The sequence below is a fragment of the Brachypodium distachyon genome, chromosome 5, assembly GCF_000005505.3.
Source record: "Brachypodium distachyon strain Bd21 chromosome 5, Brachypodium_distachyon_v3.0, whole genome shotgun sequence".
In the NCBI taxonomy this organism is placed as follows: domain Eukaryota; kingdom Viridiplantae; phylum Streptophyta; class Magnoliopsida; order Poales; family Poaceae; genus Brachypodium; species Brachypodium distachyon.
Window position 1 is genome coordinate 2,212,028 of NC_016135.3, and position 22,143 is coordinate 2,234,170.

The 22,143-nt window shown below is 49.5% G+C and overlaps 3 protein-coding genes across 7 annotated transcripts; all 3 read left to right on the forward strand.

The window, feature by feature from the left end:
* The first annotated feature begins 385 nt into the window (after positions 1–385).
* LOC100833965 (glyoxylate/hydroxypyruvate reductase HPR3) lies at positions 386–9,578 on the forward strand. 4 transcript variants are annotated; one of them, XM_024455629.1, is made up of 3 exons: positions 386–1,156; positions 1,482–1,971; positions 9,305–9,578. In XM_024455629.1, exons 1-3 carry the CDS (start codon positions 680–682, stop codon positions 9,484–9,486), a joined length of 1,149 nt encoding a protein of 382 aa, XP_024311397.1. In that variant the 5' UTR covers positions 386–679; the 3' UTR covers positions 9,487–9,578. The 4 variants fall into 4 exon arrangements, with proteins under 4 accessions (XP_024311397.1, XP_024311398.1, XP_014751370.1 ...); XM_024455630.1 differs by having other exon boundaries at positions 9,308–9,578; XM_014895884.2 differs by lacking the exon at positions 9,305–9,578 and adding an exon at positions 5,293–6,376 and having other exon boundaries at positions 389–1,156.
* Positions 6,594–9,156, forward strand: LOC100833542 (glyoxylate/hydroxypyruvate reductase HPR3). Its single transcript, XM_014895885.2, has one exon. It carries the CDS (start codon positions 8,172–8,174, stop codon positions 9,114–9,116), a length of 945 nt encoding a protein of 314 aa, XP_014751371.1. The 5' UTR covers positions 6,594–8,171; the 3' UTR covers positions 9,117–9,156.
* Positions 9,579–9,684: 106 nt separating the features above from the next.
* LOC106865606 (RNA binding protein fox-1 homolog 3) lies at positions 9,685–14,514 on the forward strand. 2 transcript variants are annotated; one of them, XM_024455631.1, is made up of 5 exons: positions 9,685–10,664; positions 10,743–10,850; positions 11,384–11,427; positions 12,310–12,471; positions 13,713–14,514. In XM_024455631.1, exons 2-5 carry the CDS (start codon positions 10,768–10,770, stop codon positions 14,168–14,170), a joined length of 747 nt encoding a protein of 248 aa, XP_024311399.1. In that variant the 5' UTR covers positions 9,685–10,664; positions 10,743–10,767; the 3' UTR covers positions 14,171–14,514. The 2 variants fall into 2 exon arrangements, with proteins under 2 accessions (XP_024311399.1, XP_014751372.2); XM_014895886.2 differs by having other exon boundaries at positions 9,685–11,427.
* Positions 14,515–22,143: the final 7,629 nt, after the last annotated feature.

The window sequence follows — 22,143 nt, forward strand, 5'->3', positions numbered from 1 at the left end:
AAACGACGTATATTTCTATTGCAATCTAGGTTGCTCCGGTTAATCATCCACCCAAAAAGATATTGAGTGTGGGATTTCGTTCTCCTACTATTCAAATAGCCACCATTTTTTTCAAAGCAATTGAACTTCTGTAGCAAGGGTGGCCATCTGAGTTAACGTTAGCAAACATTACTAGGCTGGACCATGACCACCGTCAGCAATCCAGGATTATAAACCTTCCTAAGAATAATATATGCCGGAAATAGTAAGCTCAGGGTGCTTATTCTCGAAATTACTTAATTTTCCAATAAGAAAATGGAGGTTCAATTTTGATAGGGTCTACAAGATCAGGTTTAAAATGAAGTTGATCTGGTTGAGCCCCGCGCACTCCGGGAGGTCGATCTGGTTGAGCCCCGCGCTCACATTGACGACGCAGCGCAGCGACGGGACGGCGTCGAATAGCTTGGCGTCGACAAGGACGCTCCCGCGGCCGGGGATTGCTGACCGGCTTTCTCCCCTGTTCCTTCGCTAATGTACAGATCCAACTGTGGATATCGCGGGACATACTCTGCCTTCTCATTGCCAATCCAATCGATCATCAAAGGCCAAAATTAAGCTGCCAAGACACGACACACAATAGTTATCCAAGTGGCATGCCACAGGAACCAATCAGTTGAGATCAAGATTACCAAAACGGCCCATGGCGGCCGCCGCGGAGACGCCTCCGTCCGTCAGCGGGAAGCCACCACTCCTCCTCCTGCGCCGCACCACCGGCCGTCTCGCCGCCGCGCTGCGCTCGCGCTTCCAGGTCCTCAGCTTCCACGACTCGGGGGGCGCTCCCCTCCATGCCTTCCTCGCCGCCTCCGGCGCCTCGGATCCCCCGCGCGCCGCCCTCGTCCCCGGCGGAGGCGGCATCGCCGTCGACGCCGCCTTCCTCGACGCGGCGCCGCACCTCCGCTGCGTCGTGACCACCTCCGTCGGCACGGACCACATCGACCTCGCCGAGTGCGCGCGCAGGGGCGTCGTCGTCGCCGGCGCCGGCGGCATCTTCTCGGCCGACGTGGCCGATCACGCCGTCGGACTCCTCATCGACGTGCTCCGCCGCGTCTCGGCGGCTGACCGGTACGCCCGGCGCGGGCTCTGGCCGGTGCGCGGGGATTACCCGCTTGCCTCCAAGGTTCGTCAACGTTTCTTGTATTACAGTAGTTCACACTTCCAATTGCTTATGAAGGAATTGTTCAAGCACACCAACATCGGAGAACTAGAATTCGCTCTGTTTTTGTGTTCATAAGAGCAAAAACATGGCTCGACTTGGCTTCGATCAAACTGGGCTGGGGAGACATCTCTGTTCTTCATATTTTCAGGACCTATAAATACACAGTTTTAAAAATTGGGGACAGATTTGATGCCGTTGAGAACCTCCAATGTATCTTACTCTACAAATAATTACCCCAGCTGAAAGTGATTCCAAATGCTAATATATATTTCTCATGTTGTACCAGCTTAGTGGCAAACGGGTCGGCATCATCGGTCTGGGGCGCATTGGTTCATCAATCGCAAAGAGACTCCAAGCATTTGGCTGTGTCATCCATTACTACTCTAGAAGACCCAAGGAGACCGTCTCCTTCAAACACTTCCCTGATGTCACCGGCCTTGCCGTTGAATCCGATGTACTCGTGGTCGCCTGCGCCCTGAACGACCAAACACGGCATGTTGTCAACAAGGATGTCCTAGAGGCACTAGGAAAAGATGGTGTCCTGGTGAACATCGCCCGGGGTGGGAATGTCGACGAGGCAGCAATGGTCAGGGCGCTAAAGGAGGGAGAGATAGCCGGTGCGGGACTCGACGTCTTTGAGACGGAGCCTGCCGTGCCACCGGAGTTCTTCTCCATGGACAATGTTGTGCTCACGCCACATGATGCCGCCTTTACCACTGAGTCAGGCTGTGACCTGTGCGACCTCATGGTCACGAACCTAGAGGCGTTCTTCCAAGGTAAACCATTGCTCACGCCTGTCCTTCCCGATTAAAACAGCAGTCACACGATCCAAATCGATCAGGTATTCAAGTTGCATATACTCCCTCCCTCCGTTACTTAAATTAGGTCGTATATTGTTTTCTTTGACAGAGCCTTTGACCAAGGATTATTCCATCGACGTATGACTTATGTGATACAAAACATAACTATAAACAAGTATTTTTGAATACGAATACAATGATATCAATTTTCTGGACGCTGCTAATGCGCGACCGTGCGCGCGATGGTACGGCCGCGCGTACGCGCGATGGTACGGCCGCGCGTACGAGTCACAGGCAGCAGTATGGTATGAAGACTGTGTGCATGCATGCGAGCAAGTCGATACTTGCAAAATTTTAAACTTTGAAAAGCTGAAACTTTCAAACCGTTTACTCGATTTAAAATTCGTCTTGACGGTTAGCTTTGTCTCGACGAGATCTTCGAAACTAGGTCTCATGTTGTTATGTTTCGACAAAAATAAATCAATCCTAAAAGTTAACATCTAATAATATACGAAGTTACCACTCCGTTAATAATAAGTTGCCATGTGGCAGCTTCATACAAAATAGGGGCGATATCTCACGAATGAAAGTTACCACCCAGTAATATACAAAATACCACTTTGTTAAATAATAAGTTGGCATGTGGCAGCTTCTTGCAAAATAGGGGTGGTATCTCGCGAATGAAAGTTACCCACCAATAATATACAAAAATACCACTCCGTTAATAATAAGTTGCCATGTGACAGCTTCATACAAAATAGGGGTGGTATCTCGCGAATGAAAATTACCACCTAATAATATACAAAAATACCGCTCTGTTAATAATAAGTTGCCATGTGGCAGCTTCTTACAAAATAGGGGTGGTATCTCACGTTTGAAAGTTTACACCCAATAATATACGAATATACTAGTCTGTTAATAACAAGTTACCACGTAGTAATTCATATTAAATAGGGATGGTAACTCGTGAATGAAAATTACCATCCAATAATATACGAAGTTGTCACTCTTTTATTAACAAGTTACCACTTCTTACAACATGACAACTTCTTTCAAAATAGGATGTTAACTTGTGCATTTCTGCTTGGTAACTAAAGAGTTCAATTTTTTTTTATCAAAACACATTAGAATGGGATTTAGATTTAAAGCATTCGTCGATACGAAACCAACGGTGAAAACGGATTATGAATAGGACAAACGGTTTGTGCTACAGAACATTTTAAAGTTCTAAAAATGAAGTAGCACACGTCTCAAACACTTAACCAGCTCACTGCGGTCCATGCCAAAGAAACCAGCGCATGCATACACAAAATTTCATGGGACGGTGCATGCAACCGCGTGTGCGCGCGGATACGAACGGACGTTTTAGGTAATTTTATTTCACAAAAGTTATATATTAATAGACTAATTTTTGATCAAAAACTCGATCAAGGAAACAATATAAACCTTAATTTAAGGTACAGAGGGAGTACAATACTAGCTCTAGCTGGCTTGTACCAAGGCCCAATCAATGGCGAAAATACTGGTGGAGGACTGGTGGTTACATAAAAACACGCATCAATTGGCTCCGCCATGATATATGGGATCGCCACGCGCTGCTGGCTCCAGTCTCACGGCACAACATGCAGTGTCCGATAGTTGTAGTGTCCGATAGTTGTCAGTGGCGTAGCCAGGGGGGTTGCCGGGTGGTCCATGGACCACCATGAGATTTTCCAATCCTTTATATAACATAGTTAAAAAAAATCAAAACATCAAAATAACTAAATTTATATGAATATTTTCACTGTTGGACCACCCTGAAAATTTTAGCTGGCTACGCCACTGATAGTTGTAGACATGGAATGAGCATGCATGCACATCCTATGTTCTTCTTTTCATTAATAATTGTTTGAAGATATTTTTTCTAGCATTTCTTTTTGGGGAGCGCTAGGCGTCGGTCGGGCGATCTTGGGACAAAATCGGTCTCCTTCCGCGCCATACGATTGGAATGCCCACGTTTGTTGGATCTCATGGCCTCGTCCATCTTCTTCGTGTCTCTCTAGTCTCCCGCAACGGAAGAAAAATTCCCCATCCTCGTCTCCCCGCACACCACCCAGTCCATGGACCTCTTCACGGCATCATGCTGGCTTGCAGCACCCTCGGTGGCTGGCCGCACCGCCGGTGCGAGACGGCGCCGCCTTGCAGCCCCGCCACCTGCCGTCGTCATTGCCTTGCCAGATTGCCGGCGTGAGGGGCCGGCTTGCAGCAACGGTGCATGCATGTCACAGCTCCAAGCATCCTCCTTCGCAGCACCGCCGCTCACCCGTCGCAGCATCGCCTCGCGGCACCGTCGAACCCCCCTCGCAACACCACTGACCTGGCCTCACAGCAACGCCACATCTCGTTTGAAGCACCGACGACCTCCGTGCCATTATTTCGGTGCTTACGACTTTACCTCTATATATGGAATTAGCATCATGTTTGCACCTGTCATTAGCACTAGCTGTCCTTATGCAATTCCTTATAAATGTTGAGCCCTTTTACGGTGATTGGCAAGTACTTTTCAGTACTTCTCAGTACTCCCGTGAAAATTAATTCGGTCCGTTGATTATCGGGTCACCTAGGCATTCCAGTTAGGGATGTCAATCGAAAACCTTGCCCAAAAATCGGCAAAGCAGCAGTGCAGCGGAGTCGTGACAGTGGCAGAAGTTGGCTCCGGCGAGGTGGCATGCAGGCAACGCTGCTGCATACGTGGCTGCTGCGAGGAGAGGGAGCTGCATACGTGCCATGAGTCCCATGACTGCTGCGGAGATCCTCAAACAGCTGCACGCGCAGACGGCTGCATGCGTGGGGATGCGCTGGATGCGTGCTGTTGTGCGGAAGTCCGCCGTGATTATCTAAACCAATCTATAACCGTGTGCGTTCGTTCGTGGCATCGCAGGGCTGTCTGACCCGGCCGATCCATTGCCCGGATCTGCAGGCGTAAGTTTAGCGAGCCCCAAAAATAAATCGATAATTCTGATTCTTTCCAGTACTTTTTAGTACTTTTCTTTCAGTACTTTCCATTACTTTCTATTTCTCCACAGTTGGATCAACTAGATTGGACGGTTCATAAAATCGCCAACCATTGTAAAACTTGTAATAAATGTTAGTGCAATCAACCTGAATTCTGGTTCTATTTAATTGCAATTTCTTGAAGGCTGGCACAGAGTTTGTGGGTTAGAACTATGCAGGTAGTCTTGTCCTCCCTCTCTTTTATTTATGCTTATTAATTTTTTCCATTAATAGTGAAACTCATCATTATTATTTTCTTCTAAGGGCCTTGTGATGTTTGTGGCCAAGTGGGCCATGCAAGATGAAAGCAAAGGAGAAGAGTTTCTTCTCCATTGATCTAATCGAGTTCTTTTAGGAATATGTAGTGTGTATGTTACTTCTGGATTTTTACATTTCGCTTCCAATATTTCTTTGCTTCTGGACACTTTCGTGAGGGAACGCAGAGGTTTCGTCGAATAAGCAGTGAACAGGTATTTATTTCTCGTTTTGCCTTGCTGCGATCTATTTCTTTGTTGTCACTAAAATTGCATGCAGTTTACTACTTGCAATCGAGCATCGCATGAAATGCAATTGAGGTAACACTGGAATTGCAGCCCGGTTTTAAATTTTGTTGATTGTTACTTTTTTTACATCACAGGAATCCCAGTTGCGTAACACTGGCATTGCACATAGCCTAACATGTGCAATAGCATGTCTTACACATGCAATTGAAATTGTTTCTCATTGCGCACCAGTAATTATGTTCATTACTGTTTGATTCTTAGTTTTCAAATTGTCACTCAGTTAGTGTATTGTGTTTCACTTTGTTGTAGCTGAATGCGTGTAGGTGCCTGTTTATTTAGTTCTTTATGTGTCTGGTTTCTTTTTTAATGTGCAGATGACTGGTTTTTGGGCAGAAATCAGGCGCCTGAATTTTTGTGTGAAATCAGGCGACTGATTTCTGGGCAGAAATCAGGCGCCTGCTGTATAGACAGACCCAATTAACATAACAGCATAATAAGAATTCCCAAACTTAAGCATCTTCACACAATACATAGTCTCGTACACAATCTTTACAACAATATCTTAGGACAGGAAGCACAATCGACAAGTCCTAACTTTCACATAATAGTAAGCATATGTGATATGAATCAAACCCCATCATTCAACATTCAACATCTCTCCAACCATGCACAACAGTGCTTCACTAGCACGCTGTCTCTTTGGTGTTGTAATTAACAAATGGAGACATGTGATTGTCTTGTGGTGTTGGATCTATCTCTGTGTCATTAATTGTCCTAGTACATGCCTTCACCGGTGCCTTTATCTTTTGAGTATATGATACATATCTCATTCCGGTTGTGGACAACTTTATTCCTGTATATAGCTACGTTTTCTTTTCTTTTTGAAAGGATCCCTGCAATATATTAATATCAAGGTGGAACTGAAGTAGCTCCACAGGATGTTACAACCCAAGATAAGGCCTGAGGACAAGCCAGATAAATGAAAATTACATCAACACCTTCAGTGAACACGTGCACAACATACAGACTAGTAAGACTCCACGCGGCCGTCCGCCTTGCTTGGGTTGCCACGCACGAGCACACGCGTCCGATGGACTGATCTGCCGCCGACAAATATTCAATTCGCCATGGGCGAACGTCGTTGAGGTCGGCCGCCACCAGCAGACAGAGAAGCCAATCGGACCAAAAACCTCCCGATGATATGAAACCGGAGGTTGAAGATGCCGTCAAGACTGAAAATGTTGGAGAAGAACCTGCCTTGACAGCAATTGGAGGAGCCGTCGACGCCAAAACATCCTTTTTAGCGCAAGCATCAGACGGCCAGTACTGAAAATTGCCCTGGAACGGGCTGCAACCACTAACCGGGGTCCTGTGAAGAGCCACCGCACCCGTGGCATGTTCGCCATGCCCAAGAACCGCGTCGCGGGCCTCCGAAGTGGAGGTTGATAAGGGCAGTGTCGACCAATCAAACGGATCCAGTAACATTGACTAGCCTTGCTCCAATGCAAACAATGAGGAGGAAAAACTTCATCGGAGCAAAACAGAGAAGAGACCAAAGGTTTTAAAGGGGAAATATGTCTCAACTCAAAACCAGTCCACAAGGAACCCATAGTGGTTGAGATTGAAGATTCAGAGCAAACTAGCCGGAAGCGGATTTTTTGAAGATTAAATCAGGCAGGTCAACAACGGAAGGATTGCAGGGCAAATTATTGGATTCGCTGGGAAGAGAGAGGCAATTATTTATAGATGATGCAGGGGTAGAGATCAAACCGTCGGCATCCTGTCCGGGAGACCCGGCACCAATTCCGTCAGCAAGAACTACCACACTTCCATGCCGCCGGAGCCTCCCCGCCAGCGACAAGAATCCTCCCGAAAACGCCTCTAAGGCAACTGCAACTACGATAATGTACAAGGAGATGAAGGTGGCTGGCCTGGCCTCCCCTCCCCTTCCTCTCCGGGCAGCAAAGCCGCTGGAGAGTTCTCTTTGGGGAGAGGAGGCGGCGAGAGGGCTCGGAGTTGTAGCAATAGGAAGAGAGGAGAGAGAAAGAAAAGAAGAAATGAACCCCAGCTACTTTTTCTTTAGTCTTGATTCAAATTTTCACTTTTGTGACATCTCCACGCTTCTTATTACAACTATTACGGCGTTATTGTACACATGTGGTTTCCATCCATTTTGAACATGAACACCATTTTTGTGATGCTCAACAAGCACGTCCAACGATGCTTGGTCCATCTCAAGAGACCATTGCACATAGTTCCTAGCACTGAGCTCCAGACAAAAAAAACGCAAACGACACGCCTTCCTCGTGGTACGCATGTGCGCGTGCATCAGATGGGATCTCAGCCCTTCAAGTTGTCAACGTTCAGATGCTGTCTCGTTGGAAGAAGATACTCACGACCCAAATCATCCTTGGTCTTGATCAGTTCCAAATGGGTTGTTGTAGGAGAGTCTCAGTGTTAATCACTACTAGTAGCACAGATAATTCCGTCCGCTCCCAATTAAATCGGTTGTTAGAGAGTACTAGAATCAATTAGCACAAATCAGCAGCTGCTGATTCCTGTCTCATTCCATGATTCCATCGCCTCCCAATTCACCAAGTCCCAACCGGCCGGGCGATCCCAGATTCCCAGCGCAAAACAATGCCGGCGCCCACCGGCGAGAGGCCGCTGGTGCTCCTGGCGCAGCCGCTCTTCCCTGAGTTAGCCGCCGCGCTCGCCGGCCGCTTCCGGTTCGCTCTTGCCGCGGACGCCGACCCGGCGGCCGCGGCCGAGGCGAGGGTGCTGCTCGTGCCGAGGCTCGCGCCGGTCACGGCCCAGCTCCTGGGCGGGCTCCCGGCGCTGGAGCTGGTCGCGGCCACGACGGTGGGCGTCGACCACGTGGACCTCGAGGCGTGCCGGCGCCGCGGGCTCTGCGTCACCAACGCCGGCGCCGCGTTCTCCGTCGACTCCGCCGACTACGCCGTCGGGCTCGTGGTCGCGGCGCTCCGCAGGGTCGCCGCCGCCGACGCGTTCGTCCGGAGCGGCAGGTGGGCTGTCAACGGCGACTACCCTCTAACCACCAAGGTGAGCGGCAAGAGAGTGGGGATCGTGGGGCTGGGCAACATCGGCGCCCTCGTGGCGCGGCGGCTCGCGGCCTTCGGGTGCGCCGTCTCCTACCACTCCAGATCCCCCAAACCGGCGGCGCCCTACAAGTTCTTCCCGGCGGTGCGCGACCTCGCATCCGACAGCGACGTGCTGGTGCTGTCCTGCGCGCTGACGGAGGAGACGAGGCACATGGTCAACCGGGAGGTGATGGAGGCGCTGGGCAAGGACGGCGTGCTGGTCAACGTCGGCCGGGGCGGGCTCGTCGACGAGCCGGAGCTCGTCAGGTGCCTCCGCGAGGGCGTCATCGGCGGCGCCGGCCTCGACGTGTACGAGGACGAGCCGGCCGTGCCGCGGGAGCTGTTGGGCATGGACAACGTCGTGCTGTCGGGGCACAAGGCCGTGTCCACGACGGAGTCTATCCGCGGTGTCGTTGAGATCGTTGCAGCCAACCTCGACGCCTTCTTCTCTGGGAGGCCGTTGGTCAGCCCTGTACAACTCTGAAATCATTTGGTTTTGATGGAATGAATCCGCCCTCCAATGCTGTGTGCTTGTGATTTCGTTTTGAGGAGGAGCAGCAATTGCTTCAGCCTTCTCCTACGTCACGCCGTGCCTGTCCTCCCCGTACTGCCTCACCGTCTTGGTACGTACGTGCGCGCAACCTGTGATAATTTTTCATGTCGATGGTGCAGCAGAGCGCCGTGCGGTGCCACAGCGAAGACGTCGCGTCGAGAAGATTAGCCGGTGTCCACGAGTGGTCGACGTGATCGCTGCCGGGTTGCGAGCCAACTTCCCAGTGGAGGCACCTGGGTGTTGGACCAAGACGGACAAAACGGACGAGGGCTTAAACAAGCTAGCGTTTTTCGAATGTTGAAATTTCAGAAACTTTGTACGGAGTAATTTCTAAAGGTTGAATTCTTTTAGAAGTTGGAATTTCTGAAAGAAGGATTGTTCTGAAAGCTGAAATCCTAAAAGTAATTTTTCCAGTTACTCAAAAAAGTGAAAGTTATAGTTTCTGAACACACAATTGGTGCTCAAGTTTCTGAAATCAAGCATAAAATGGGAGAAGGGAACCTGTTGGGAAATAGGAATCTACGAAAGCGACTGCTTGGCCGCTATCCAAAGAGATAAGTACTCTCTCTGATTCTAAATTCTTGAATCAAATTTGTCCAAATATGGATGTACCTATTCTTAAAATGCGTCTAGATACATGTAATATTTTGACAACAATTTAGGATCGGAGGGAGTATATTACAAAACTGGACCATTCAAAATGTGGTTTAAACATATTTGGCAGGTTTTGCCAAAAATCTTGTTCTCAGCCCAGTGTTAAAATTCCAGCTTCATTGAAAAACGACCGGCGGAAAATGACATTTTTCTTAGGCTCAAATTTTGAATTCAAAAAGAGTAAATTACAAATGTTCTTGTCACTTGTGAGCCTACTTTTAAAATTTCAGCGCATTTCGCCAATATGACCTGCCAATCAACTCGGTTAAAACCCATCACGTTTGCGAAAACCATCTTCTGACTAGGTTGCCAGAGGGAAATTTAATCGGTATGAACAGTTGGCTGTGATTAGTTCAGAGTTGCAACATGGACTTATCTCAATGCTATACCACATTGAAGCCCACGATGAGGTTCATTTTTTTGAGGGTAAAGACTGTAGGCAAAAATGCCTACAGTCATATATATTAAAAAAGAGTAACTGTACAGATGAAAAATGAAAGAACAAACATGAAAGAGCTATCTGAATCTAGCCAGCCAAGCGGCCATGTTGGAGTATTGTTTTCTTTTAGCTCTATGAAAGACCAAATTCATCTCTTCTTTGAAAAGCTGCCTGCATCTGTAGAGGTTGGGGGTTCGCTGGTTGAAGATGAAGTCATTTCGAACTTTCCAAATGCTCCAAGCACCCATGATGATAATCTCCATGAAGAAAGGAACCTTGAGTTTGCGTTTGAGTGATTCCACGTTTAAATGAACATTTGCAACTGGAGTGAAGCTGCCACATAAGTAGGCCCAGCAAGTTTTTGCAAATGCACAGTGAAAGAACAGGTGATCTCTTGTTTCTAAATGTAGAACACCACATAAGACACAATCATATGATGGGAGCTGAAATGACCTCTTTTGAAGCATTGCTCAAGTATTGAGGCGATTAATGAGGAGCATCCAGAAGAAGAATTTGTGCTTCAGTTGGCAACAGGATTCCCAGAGCCATCCAAAATCAGATGGTAATTCCAGGTGATTAATTTGAGCCTTATAAGCCTCTGCTGGGATGAATGAGCCCTTGTTCCAAATGTAAGTCCACATGTCGTGACCATCAGCTTGGGCAACATTATCCAGCATAACAAGGAACTGGATGAATTGGTCAAAGGCAGTAAGTGACAAGGGGAGATGAAAGAGAGTCTCCTTTTGTTCATTCTGCATGAAGTCTTGGACACTGGCATGCTCGTTTCTGGCAAAGGAGTGGAGGTGCGGCCATCTGTTTTCTAGGGTGTTCCCTTGCCAGTGATCAAGTCCAAAAAAATGTGGAGGCCCCATTGCTAATCTTTGCCACAGCAAGTCGCTTGAAAGTGTCAATCAGTTTGAGAATGTCTAACCACCAGAAAGATTCAGTGGTTGGTTTTTGGGGAGGGAGACCATTGTGGTAGTGTTTTTTCCGGACAAATTGGACCCATGGGATGTCCAGCCTGTTATAGTGTGCAGATTCTTCATGAGGAGTGTCTGATTTTGTATGTTGATGTTAATGACACCCAGGCCACCTTCTTTTTTAGGTCTGCAGACGATCTCCCAAGCAGCAAGAGGTGGATTCTAACGGGTGAGGTCTTGTCCTCTCCATAAGCAATGTCTTCTGAGTTTGTTAATCTGTTCAATGACACCTTTAAGAAGAAGGAAGGTGCTCATGTAAAAAGATGGCAGGGCCGACAAAACAGAGTTAACCAGCCGATGAGGTTCATCTCTGGACATTAGACTTCCGTATCCATATTTTGGTGAGTTTTATCGATACAGGACGTACATACACTATATTTCGACGGCTCTTAATTATTTAACTCAACTTTATAAGGAGATGGGTATCCAAGAAAATAAAGTTGTTACAATCAAATCAAGGAGGGACGATTAGATCAGCAACCACGACCATCAAAGTGATAGCAGTTGAGCTCATCGATGGCCTTCTCGGCATCCTCCCGGCGTTGGAAGACAACGCAGGCAAAGCCCCTACACACCTCCGGGGCGTTCATGGCAACGTGCCACATCCTCAGCGGCCCGAACCGGCGAAGAGCGCGGCGAGGCGAGCCCGGTCCGGGCAGCGCTCCGGCATGTTGGTGACGCGCACGAAGCGGCGCAGGTAGACGCGGTGGCCGGACGGCGCTTCCGTGTCCTCCTTCCAGGCGGCGAACCTTGCCCTGCAGGACACGTACCCGGCCGGCGAAACCAGGTAGTCGTAGGGGCAGGCGAGCTCGCCGTGCTTCTCCTCCGCGTCCTCTTCCCCGCAGATGCAGCACGGCTCGGCGCTCGGGTCCTTCCAGAAGTTGATCATCGTTCGTCGTGTCACCTGCAGCAGCGTCCTGTTCCATTGATTCGGTGCCTTGCCTTTTACTTGCATCGGGCGCGTCCGATCCGAGTCCCGATCGAATTGGAATTGGACGTGTCCAGATCCAGAGCTTCCAGTTATATCTGAGCAATTATAAATTCACCGCAGGGTCGGCCGGCAGGATCGCCAAGGGGAGGGCAAGTCGAGGAGGAGATGGCCGGCCGCAGCCAACGGAGGATGATCAGCCACAAGAAGAAGAGAAAAACCAGAGCGGCAACGATGAAGAAGATTGTCAAGGAGGAGTCTACGCCTGTACGCCAGCTCCGCAAGGTTCGTACGTTTTTGGACAAACAAACCTGAGCTCTTGTTTAATTTGCTACCTACTTTCTCCCTTTAAATTCTTGTACTCTCCATGTCTAACAAAAAATGTCTTAAGTTTGTCAAAATTTGGATGTATCCAGACATGAGTTAGTGTATAGACGCATTCAAATTTAGTCAAAGTTGAAATATCATTTTGTTGGACAGAGAAAATAGTTGTTTTAGTATAAATTTAAACTAAAACAATGAGAAAATTTTAGGAAAAGGAGAATAGATAATTATTGTACCTCCGAAGTGACTTGTCAACAAATACGAGTACCCACACATCTGAAAAGCCATCCGACTCAAATCCTCTGCCGCGGGCATGGGACGCATAAGCCGGCAGCAGGACACGGTGGGCGAGGCTTGTTAAGTTCCTATACAACATTTACTACAGTACTTTCTTAAGAAATAAAGAGGGATGCTAGCACAACCCCTAATCACCCCATCCTCTAATAAAATTCCACTTGACACCCTCTAGCAGATCCTCTAAATAATGTTCTTTTTAACGAAAACACCGGCACCGATTCAATTTAAGAGTCTGAATGTAAAGGAACGCGAATGCGCCTTAGCCATAAAAGGTAAAGAAACACCCTCAAGCATGTATGTTTAGATCAGCATGGGGTGATTTTTACAATGTATACCGTATTCCAATGAAAAATTAGCACCATGAAATTTTAGGCCAATGTTTGCCGCATTGCCATTGTTTCCATCCATGGCCTCGACACAACACCCCGTCCTCCCCCTCCCGGATCGTGCCACGGCCCCTTCGCCCCGCCCTTTGCTGCCTTTGTGAGAGTGTTCCTCCCAACACCCCCAACACGGTGGGGCTTGCGCCACTGGCGGAACAAGATGACTCATGGAGTCAGGGCAAATCCATGCAACCGCTCCGAGAGATAATTGCCCAAAAATGTTAGCCTCCAATCACTTAATTAGCCAACACTACATCCGTTCCTATAAATATAACATGTTCTACTTTTGTGCGAGATCAAACTTCTTCAAATTTGATCTAATCTCTATACAGAATAACAATATTTTTTCCGAAACCAAAGAAATATACTAATATTAGTCCTGTTCGTTTGGCTCTGATTTGACTATGCTTATTATTCTTGTTGTTTATTCCATTTCTATGAACCAAACAACCAAGGAAAATCGTTCTGTTTTTGCATATACATAAGTATCACATTTGTGTCTTTATTTCATGTTTTTCTCAGACAAGGAGCGCCGCAGTGACAAGAGTACGTGTGACGTGTGTGGAATAGGCAGAATTCACGAACAGGATGAGTTCTGCCCCTACAACTACATGCACGGGGTTTTCGGCCTCAGGACCTGCAGAGAGCGGTGCCAACCGGGGATGCATCCGCAGTTGCTAGCCTTCGCCCATGGGAGCCACCACCATCTACGGCGTGTTGTACGCGTGACCAATGTTCCGATGAGCGTCATCCGCGGCAAAAGCGAGCTGCGTGGGCTCTTCAGGCAGTTCGGGCCACTTGCTAGGCGCAACCTCACGACCTTGAGCCTCGATGACTCCGTCGGCTTCGGGTGGGTGGCGTTCGAGAGCAGTGAGGATGCGGAGGAGGCCATCGACAAGCTCAACGGCCACCTCGTCGGCGATCGCAAGCTCCGAGTTACTGGCTCTATCCTCACACCTGAATGCTTCTATTTTCATTAGATGATCAGGGAGTCGCGCCCCCCGTTTCCAATTTCATTGAAACCCATAGAAAAACAACAGAACATGGTCTTTGTAACAGACAACATAGAAGGTAATGTTCTAAAGCCATATCCAAAAGATCACCACGCAAGGGGAAAGATCAAGCCCCGCAAGGCGCCGAGCAAGCAGCACAGGAAGACCGAAGCCTGGACTTCTTCATGGCCATGGGCGATGCCGGGGAGTGCAGCTCCAAAGGTCCGGTTTTTTCAACTAGGCTAGAAACCCGAATAAACCCGAAACACCTGGTCAATATGTAAAATCACAGTGCCCAACGGAATCAACTCGAGAAGAGCATCTTCAGCAGAGCTCCTAAACAGGGTCTTGTTTTTAAGGACCGGAGGTAAAAAAAACTCTTTTGAACAGGATCACTGTTAGAGTCTCTATTCTGAAGAGACCCCTTGATTAGCCCTCAAGCCCCCGTTCCTAGGGAACCCCAACCCCCAAGGAGAGCCCCTGCTTTCTTTCTTCCAACGCCATGTCATCTTTCTTCCTCCTTCCTGCGCGTGCCTTCGTCGCCGCCCCCGCGCCTCACCGGCGGCTGCCTCTGCCTCACCGTAGCCGCGCCTTGCTGCCGGCCCACCCCCGCGCCCCGTGCGGCACTTCGTTGCCCGCAGCCATGGCCACCGACGCCCTTGGCCCCGCCCGCCGACGCATCTTCGCCGCCCCTGAGCCCCGCACAGCACCGCGCCGCCAATCCCGTCGCCCATGACGAACGCCGATGTCTGCCCTGCACCGAACCGCCTCCATCGTCCCCACACGTCTTCTTCCACCCGTCAGCCCCCTCCTCCTCATGTTCCTCCCCCTTGGGCCGCTGCTGCCCCGGGCACTTCCGATGTCCGTCGTCCGCGCATCGGGCACCTGGACCTGCTGATGCTGCACCCCGTATCGGCTTGGGCCGCCGCCCCGGTCTCCCCGTCGTCGGCCGCCGCGCCCGCGCACCGCGCCGCCAGCTTCCCCGTACCGAGTCTCCACAATCCCACCTTCGGCAGACATCCGCACCTCGGGCCGCTGCTGCCCAGCGCACGGCACTGCCAACCGCCGGCGGCGACCGCCCAGCGTCAAGGCTCACCGACGTCGCCGATCTGGCCGACGCCAAATTGCTCTGTCCATCTCATGGAGAAGAAAGGGGCTCGTGGAGAAGAAGGAAGAAAAAAAAGGAAAAGAAAAAGAAAAGTCCAGTCACTGAAAAGTGGGTCTCATATGTCATGCTGAAGCTGCTCAACTCCCTCCGGCCCGGGCCGAAAACTTTTATCGGGACGATTTTGTGGAACCTGGTCGGTCATTTTTTCCTCGCTCAAACAATATATACTAAAATCTGTGACAAATAATATGAGTCAGAGGGAGTACAGAATTCACGGACGCCAGCCAGCAAAACTTCATTATATGGGAGTGTTTACACAACGCCGGGGAGATTCTACAAAAGCAACTCTTCCCCAAAACGGCGGCCACAAGAGGTATATATAACAGAAAGATTAGGTCAAAACAAATCCGTATGACCTGGAGCTCACGTTGTCTCGGGGACCTCGCGCTTCAACTGGAGATTGCCCTCAACATCATTGCCAATCTGGATCGTGCTATGGATCATCGCCCTCTTACGGCCGATGACCTGCGTAAGGATCTCAAGGCCCGCGTACTTGGGCTGGCGGCCATTGATCGGGTCAAGTGGAGACAGCGTTTCCGAATCTGCTGGCTGCGAATGGGTGACGCTAACACCAAGTTTTCCATCTGAAAGCTAGTGCTCCCCGGCGTAGGAATTTCATCCGATTTCTCAACACTGATTCAGGAATCTGCACCTTGCACGCTGACAAGGCCACGGCAATTCGCGAACACTTCGTCAATGCACTAGGCACGCCCTCTGCTTTTCCTCACTCGATCAACTGGGAGCTCCTCGGCCTCTCTCGCCTTGATCTTGCTGCGCTCGACGCCCCTTCACCTTGGAGGAGATTCATTCTGCCATTCAAGCTCTGCCTTCCGACAAAGGTCCGGACCCAATGGATTTCCAGGTCTTTTTTTCAAATCATGTTGGGACACTATTAAAGATTCCATCTTCCTTGCTGTCCAGTCCTTTGCCAATTCTGCCGGTGCTAATTTCGGTTGCCTGAACTCTGCCTGTATCACTCTTCTGCCTAAGAAGGCTGTCCCAACATGCATGGGGGACTTTCGGCCCATCAGCCTCATTCACAGCATTGCTAAGATTATTGCTAAAGCCATGGCCATCCGGCTTGCTGAGAGGATGAACGATCTCATTTCGACCTGCCAAAGCGCCTTCATTAAGTCCAGGTGTTTGCAAGACAACTTCCTTTTTGTCCAAAATCTGACTAGACGCTTCCACAAGAAAAAAAAAACCATGCTCTTCATCAAGCTTGACTTCGCCAAGGCGTTTGACTCTGTTTCGTGGCCGTACCTCCTCGACGCCCTCCTTGCTCGGGGCTTCGGTCCCAACTTCATTGGCTGGGTCTCCACTCTCTTCCGGTCGGCTAGCTCCAACATTGTCTGTAATGGAATTGAGGGCATCCCCTTCCAGCACATGCGCGGCCTGAGACAAGGGGACTCGCTCTCCCCCTTCCTCTTCAACCTGGCCATTGAGTCTCTCGCCCGGCTACTCGATCTAGCCACCGATCATGGTCTGCTAGGCGAGCTGTCTCATGATGTTGGTCGCCTGCGCGCTTCGTTGTACGCTGACGATGTGGCGGTTTTCGTTCGGCCGTGTGCCGAGGACATCCACTGCCTGTTGGCCATTCTGGACATGTTTGGCGCGGTCTCGGGCCTCCGGATTAACCTCGCGAAGAGCAACATTATCCCTATACGTTGCAATGGTACTGATGTTGCCGCTCTCTCTACCTTGTTTGGGGCTCCGCTTGGTTCCTTTCCTACCTGCTACCTTGGACTCCCCCTCTCTCTTATGAAGCCTCGGAAAATTCTGTTCCAACCACTTATTGATTTAGATTGAGGGTCGGTTGGCGGGATACAAATCCAAGATGCTCAACAAGGGTGGACGTCTTATCGTTCTCAGATCGGTGCTTTCCACTCTGTCTACCTTTCACCTCACGATCTTTGAATTCCCTGCCAAGCTTCGCGAAAGAATTGAGAAGCTCCTTCGCGCTTGGCTTTGGCATGGTGAATCTTGCTGCACCGGTCAGCTGCCTTGTTCGATGGTCCACTATGTGCTCCCCTAAATCCTTTGGCGGTCTCGGTGTTCTCGATTTGGATAAATTCGGCAGGGCCCTGCGCCTGCGTTGGGAATGGCTTCGTTGGACGCAACTTGACAAGCCTTGGGCCTGTGTTGCCGCTTCGCTTAATGACATTGATCGCTGTGTTTTTGCTGCTGCCACTACTATCACGGTGCTGGACGGCCGCTTCACCAATTTTGGGCAGGATGCCTGGCTCTTTGGCCAGCGGCCCATGGACATAGTGCCCGATCTATTTCAGATCGCTAGGCGCAAGAACCGCTCGGTCCGTTCTGCTAGATGGCAATTTCGTTGGGTGACGGACGTTGCGCATGGCATCGGCCCACTCAACATCGCCCAATTCACTCACCTCTTCTCTTTGCTGGATGAAGCTCCCGCTCTTGCGCCCAGCGCCGATTCCATCCGTTGGAACCTCACTGCCAATGGCTGCTACTCCGCGAAAAGTGCCTACTTGCTTCAGTTCCAAGGGCTTACTCGGGTTCCCTTCGATCGCCTGTTTTGGCGCATTTGGGCTCCCGAGAAATGCAGACTCTTTGGCTGGCTCATCGCCCTCCAGAGAATCCCCACGGCTGACTTGCTTGAACGACGGGGCATCCCGAATGACAAATGGTGCCCTTTCTGCCACAACGTTGTGGAAACTGCCGTTCACATCCTTCTGGACTGCTCTTACGCCTGGGCTGTTTGGTCGCTTACTGCTCACCGCTTCAACTCCCCGGCGATCCACCCTTCTGGCTGGACTGACGTCTCCTCCGTCAGGTCCTGGTGGTCTGAGCGCTCCTCAGTCTCGAGCGCGTTGGGGAAGCCTCGGGTTAAGGCCACGACGTCGCTTATTCTGCTCATCTTATGGGAGACGTGGAAGGAGCGGAACCGGCGCATTTTTCAGCACAAGCTCCTTCGTCAGTCTGCGGTCGCCGCCTTCATCAAGGAAGAAGCTGCCCTCTGGATCAAGGTAGGTGCCGGGCTTGGCGAGCTACTCTCCGGCTCTGATGATGTTCCTTAAATTGTTTGACTGTATTGCCTCCCCCTCCCCTTTGCTCGTGCCCGTTTTCTGTATTTAAATTGTGTATTTTTTCCTGGGGTTGATTCTCTCAACTCCTCTATTGACAATAAATAGCTTGCTGTGACTGTTTTGTCAAAAAATAAAAATAAAAAACTCCAAAAACAGGCACCTGTTTTGACAACATAAAGCAGGCGCCTGGCCAGGGGATAGACATACCCACGTGGTTTTTGCCGGGTACTAGTGTTTTGTCCATCCGAGCCCCGTGGAGCAGGGTGTCTTTGTCCAACGGCCAGCCTCCATTGGAAAGTTGGCTCGCAACCCGGCCGCAATCAAGTCGACAGCTGACGCGGCCGTACCGTCGCGCAACGCGAGAGATATCCTCTGGATGGACGGCGGCGGCATGGCTCCCAGCAAAACCTCGACGAGTCTGCATTCCTCGCCGTCCGTTCCCCTGAGCCCGTGGACATTCCAGCAGGCTAATATTCTTCTGGACGCCACCCCATCGATACTCTCCTCGCGGTGGCACCGGCACGGCGCTCTGCTGCACGATCCACATGGAAAAAATACATCACAGAGCGCGCTCCATGGCCTCGCGGTACCACGGGCTGCCGATGTAGCCGTGCCCGTCGTCGAACTCGAGCGAGATGGAGGGGATGGCGGACGTCGGGTACCGCGAGAGGGCATCCGTGCAGAGGTCCCGGAAAGAGACTGCCACGCCGCGACAGTCCTGGACGGAGAGATTGAGGGCGAATCCAACTCGATCCACTCGCCGGGAATCCAAGTTTCAGCTCCCGTCTGCCTTGCGCTTCTTCATGCATGCCAAGGCCCGTCCCGCCGCTAGTGCGTCTGCTTTGTTACACTTAATTAATCTTCACTCTGAGTTATATACTGGATGGATTACGTACGTGTTAGCATATATAGCTGAGTATGAGTCGACATTTCTAGCTACCTAAACCCACCCGGCGGGCATATCAATTAATCTCCAATTTATTTTATTCTTACTTGGGCTGATACAAAACATGTTCTTTAGTTGTCGACTCGGACACTGGAGTATTTGGATGTGGGCTTGCCTAACTAGGATCACTTGGTTGGGGAAATAGATGTAAAATCCCAATATCTGGGTTCAGGTCATTTAGATTCCCATTTACACTGTAGGGGTTCTCCCGTGCAGGTTTCTTTTTTTAAAAAAAAATGGGCTGTCAGGTTTTTTTGCCATTTTTTGGCAACTTTGAAGTTTCGATGTTTTGGTTTTTAATTCTTTAGCTTTTAATTTTTATTATCTAATTCGAAGAATTTAAAATTTTCAACTTTAGTTTTAAGATTTTAAATTTGCAGGGTTTTGTTGAAAAATGCACCTCCTCCATCTACCCTGGCGAGCGATGGCGGCTGCGGTGGTGAGGCTCAACGGTGATTACGGTGAGGGACGATGAGGGGGGAGGGAGGGGGGGAGCGATGCTGCAGCGGTGCGCAGAGAGGAGCTCAGCGGCGGGTCCTGGGGTTGGATCCAGGCCATGGTGATCCCCGGTGGCGCGAGGGGTGGGGAGCTGTGGGCGCGGCCGGGGGAGATGGTCGCGCGAGCAGGAGGGAGAGGGGGAACGACGGCGGCTCGAGAGGAGGAGAAGGTGGGGGGTCCGAGCGAGGAGAGCAGGAGGAAGAGGGAGAAGTCGTCGACCGCGCGTGGCGGAATCGGCGAAGGAAGGTGGAAGATGTTTCTCATTTGGATGGTTCTTAATTATTTATCCAACTATATAAGGAGATTGGCGTAAGAGAAATTAAGTTGTTACAATCACGGACGGACGATCAGATCAACCCACCATAATTTGACCGGCCGGTTCTTTTTTGACCTGGAATTTTGTCCGGCTCTCCCGTTCATGAATAAATATGCATGCAGTCATGCGCTGGGATAAAACCAGTCAACTCTCAAGCTACGGCCGTCAAAGTGATAGCAGTTGAGCTCATCGATGGCCTTCTCGGCATCCTCCCGGCGTTGGAAGACGACATAGGCGAAGCCCCTGCACACCTCCGGGGCGACCATGGCAACGCCCGTTCTGTACATGTTAGAACTTAAAGTCTCCTACAGATGAATCCCAGTTCAGTGTTCATTACCATGCTCCATGCACAAGAATGGCAGTTGATTCCGAGTAAGATCTTACATAAATATATTTACTTTCTTGACTTATCGGTCCTTTACTGGTTAGAACTTAAAGTTTTAGATCATTTCCATAACTTGAGACATGTGGTAGAGGCAAACAACATTTCTGAAAAAAAAATACATTTTCAATCATATATTTAAGAGTGACAAAATTAACGTTTCTATAATTAATTTTTCAGTCACCAATATTACATCTGAAGAAACTGATACAAAATTATTACTCGAGCCACAAGGGTGATAGCATTAGACTAGGCACAACAGCAATGTCCGTTCTCGCAATGGGCACCAGATGAAGGGCTGCCACTGGCGCTGCAGAAAGTTCCGCAACGTTCTTCACAATTTGGCAAAGGGGAGCACGCTGCAGCTTTCGCTCCATCAACAACTGCAAGGTCAATAGAAAAAATCTATTATAAATCCCACATGAATTAGTCAATTAACTAGCAAACACAAATCATATAAGAAGATTGATGTTGTAGTAGGACAATGAGGCTATATCACAAGCTAGATATTTATAATGGAGCAATTAGTTTTCGTTCTGATCTACGCTATGGATGATTGTACTCTGCTAGTCCATATGTACCTTGTACTGAAGTAGTTTATGCTAAAGTATATAACATGTTGGAAATTTTAGTAACTAACCTGCTTCTGCATCTGCACAGGACTGCTGGACAGTGGCCATGACCACCATGAGGGCTACCAGGCACACAATGGTTGCATTTCTCTTGCTAAGCGCCATGACAAGATATATAAGCTCGCAAGTGATCATTTGTCTACTTCTGTTGTTTGATTTCTATGACAATGGGTTGACGCTAGCTCCTTTTGCCGGTGTTTATATAGAGGGGAGATCGAGGCACATACGTGTGTATATATTAATGGCCTCATGGGGATGGTTATCTCCGTGATGATTTGGCAGCAATTATTAATTATATTAATTGAATAATGGATATCCTTAAATAAGACACTACTATAGAAATCTACATTAGTAACGGACGAAAAGGTACATCAGTAACGGGCCGAGGGCCCGTCACTAACTTCTTGTCACTAATGTGGGTATCAGTGGCGGGCAACAACACCACGACCGACACTAAAAACATTTTCACGATTTAAAAAAAAGCACCCACTTTCATAGGCACCCCCCGTTCCAATCGCCAGCCGGAACGAGAATTCATAGAATGAAAAAAGCATCCGTTCCCGTCGTCAGAATGAGAATTCATACGGTCAAAAAAATCACAGAAGCAGATCTAAACTAATGAAAATGAACCTAAAACTAAAACAGATCCGACGACGACGAGCTCCTCCTCTCCTCTCCAACGACGAGCAGCTCCTCCTCTCCTCTCCTCTCCTCTCCGATGAGCTCCTCCTCTCAGAGTAAACCAAATAGAAAGCGAGTTAGAGGGAGAAATCCGAGAGACGGAGAGAGAAATCAGAGAGAGGGAGAGACTAACCGAGAGAGGAGAGGGGGAACCAGTGGCTCGCCTGGTCAGGGGAACCGGATCCGGCGGAGATGGCCACCACGACACCTGCGAGGGAGAGAGTAAGAGAGGGAAATTTAGAGAGAAGGAGAGAGGAAGAGAGAACTTACCGCGAGAGGTGG

What these genes read in the sequence shown, in the direction of transcription:
- LOC100833965 (XM_024455629.1), top strand. Translation starts at nt 680, where the DNA reads ATGGCGGCCGCCGCGGAGACGCCTCCGTCCGTCAGCGGGAAGCCACCA. An exon ending in ATTACCCGCTTGCCTCCAAG is followed by an intron (nt 1,157 to 1,481) that starts GTTCGTCAACGT and finishes ATGTTGTACCAG; the next exon opens with CTTAGTGGCAAACGGGTCGG. An exon ending in CCTAGAGGCGTTCTTCCAAG is followed by an intron (nt 1,972 to 9,304) that starts GTAAACCATTGC and finishes TCGATGGTGCAG; the next exon opens with CAGAGCGCCGTGCGGTGCCA.
- LOC100833542 (XM_014895885.2), top strand. Translation starts at nt 8,172, where the DNA reads ATGCCGGCGCCCACCGGCGAGAGGCCGCTGGTGCTCCTGGCGCAGCCG.
- LOC106865606 (XM_014895886.2), top strand. Translation starts at nt 11,286, where the DNA reads ATGGGATGTCCAGCCTGTTATAGTGTGCAGATTCTTCATGAGGAGTGT. An exon ending in CAAGAGGTGGATTCTAACGG is followed by an intron (nt 11,428 to 12,309) that starts GTGAGGTCTTGT and finishes AATTCACCGCAG; the next exon opens with GGTCGGCCGGCAGGATCGCC. An exon ending in CTGTACGCCAGCTCCGCAAG is followed by an intron (nt 12,472 to 13,712) that starts GTTCGTACGTTT and finishes TGTTTTTCTCAG; the next exon opens with ACAAGGAGCGCCGCAGTGAC.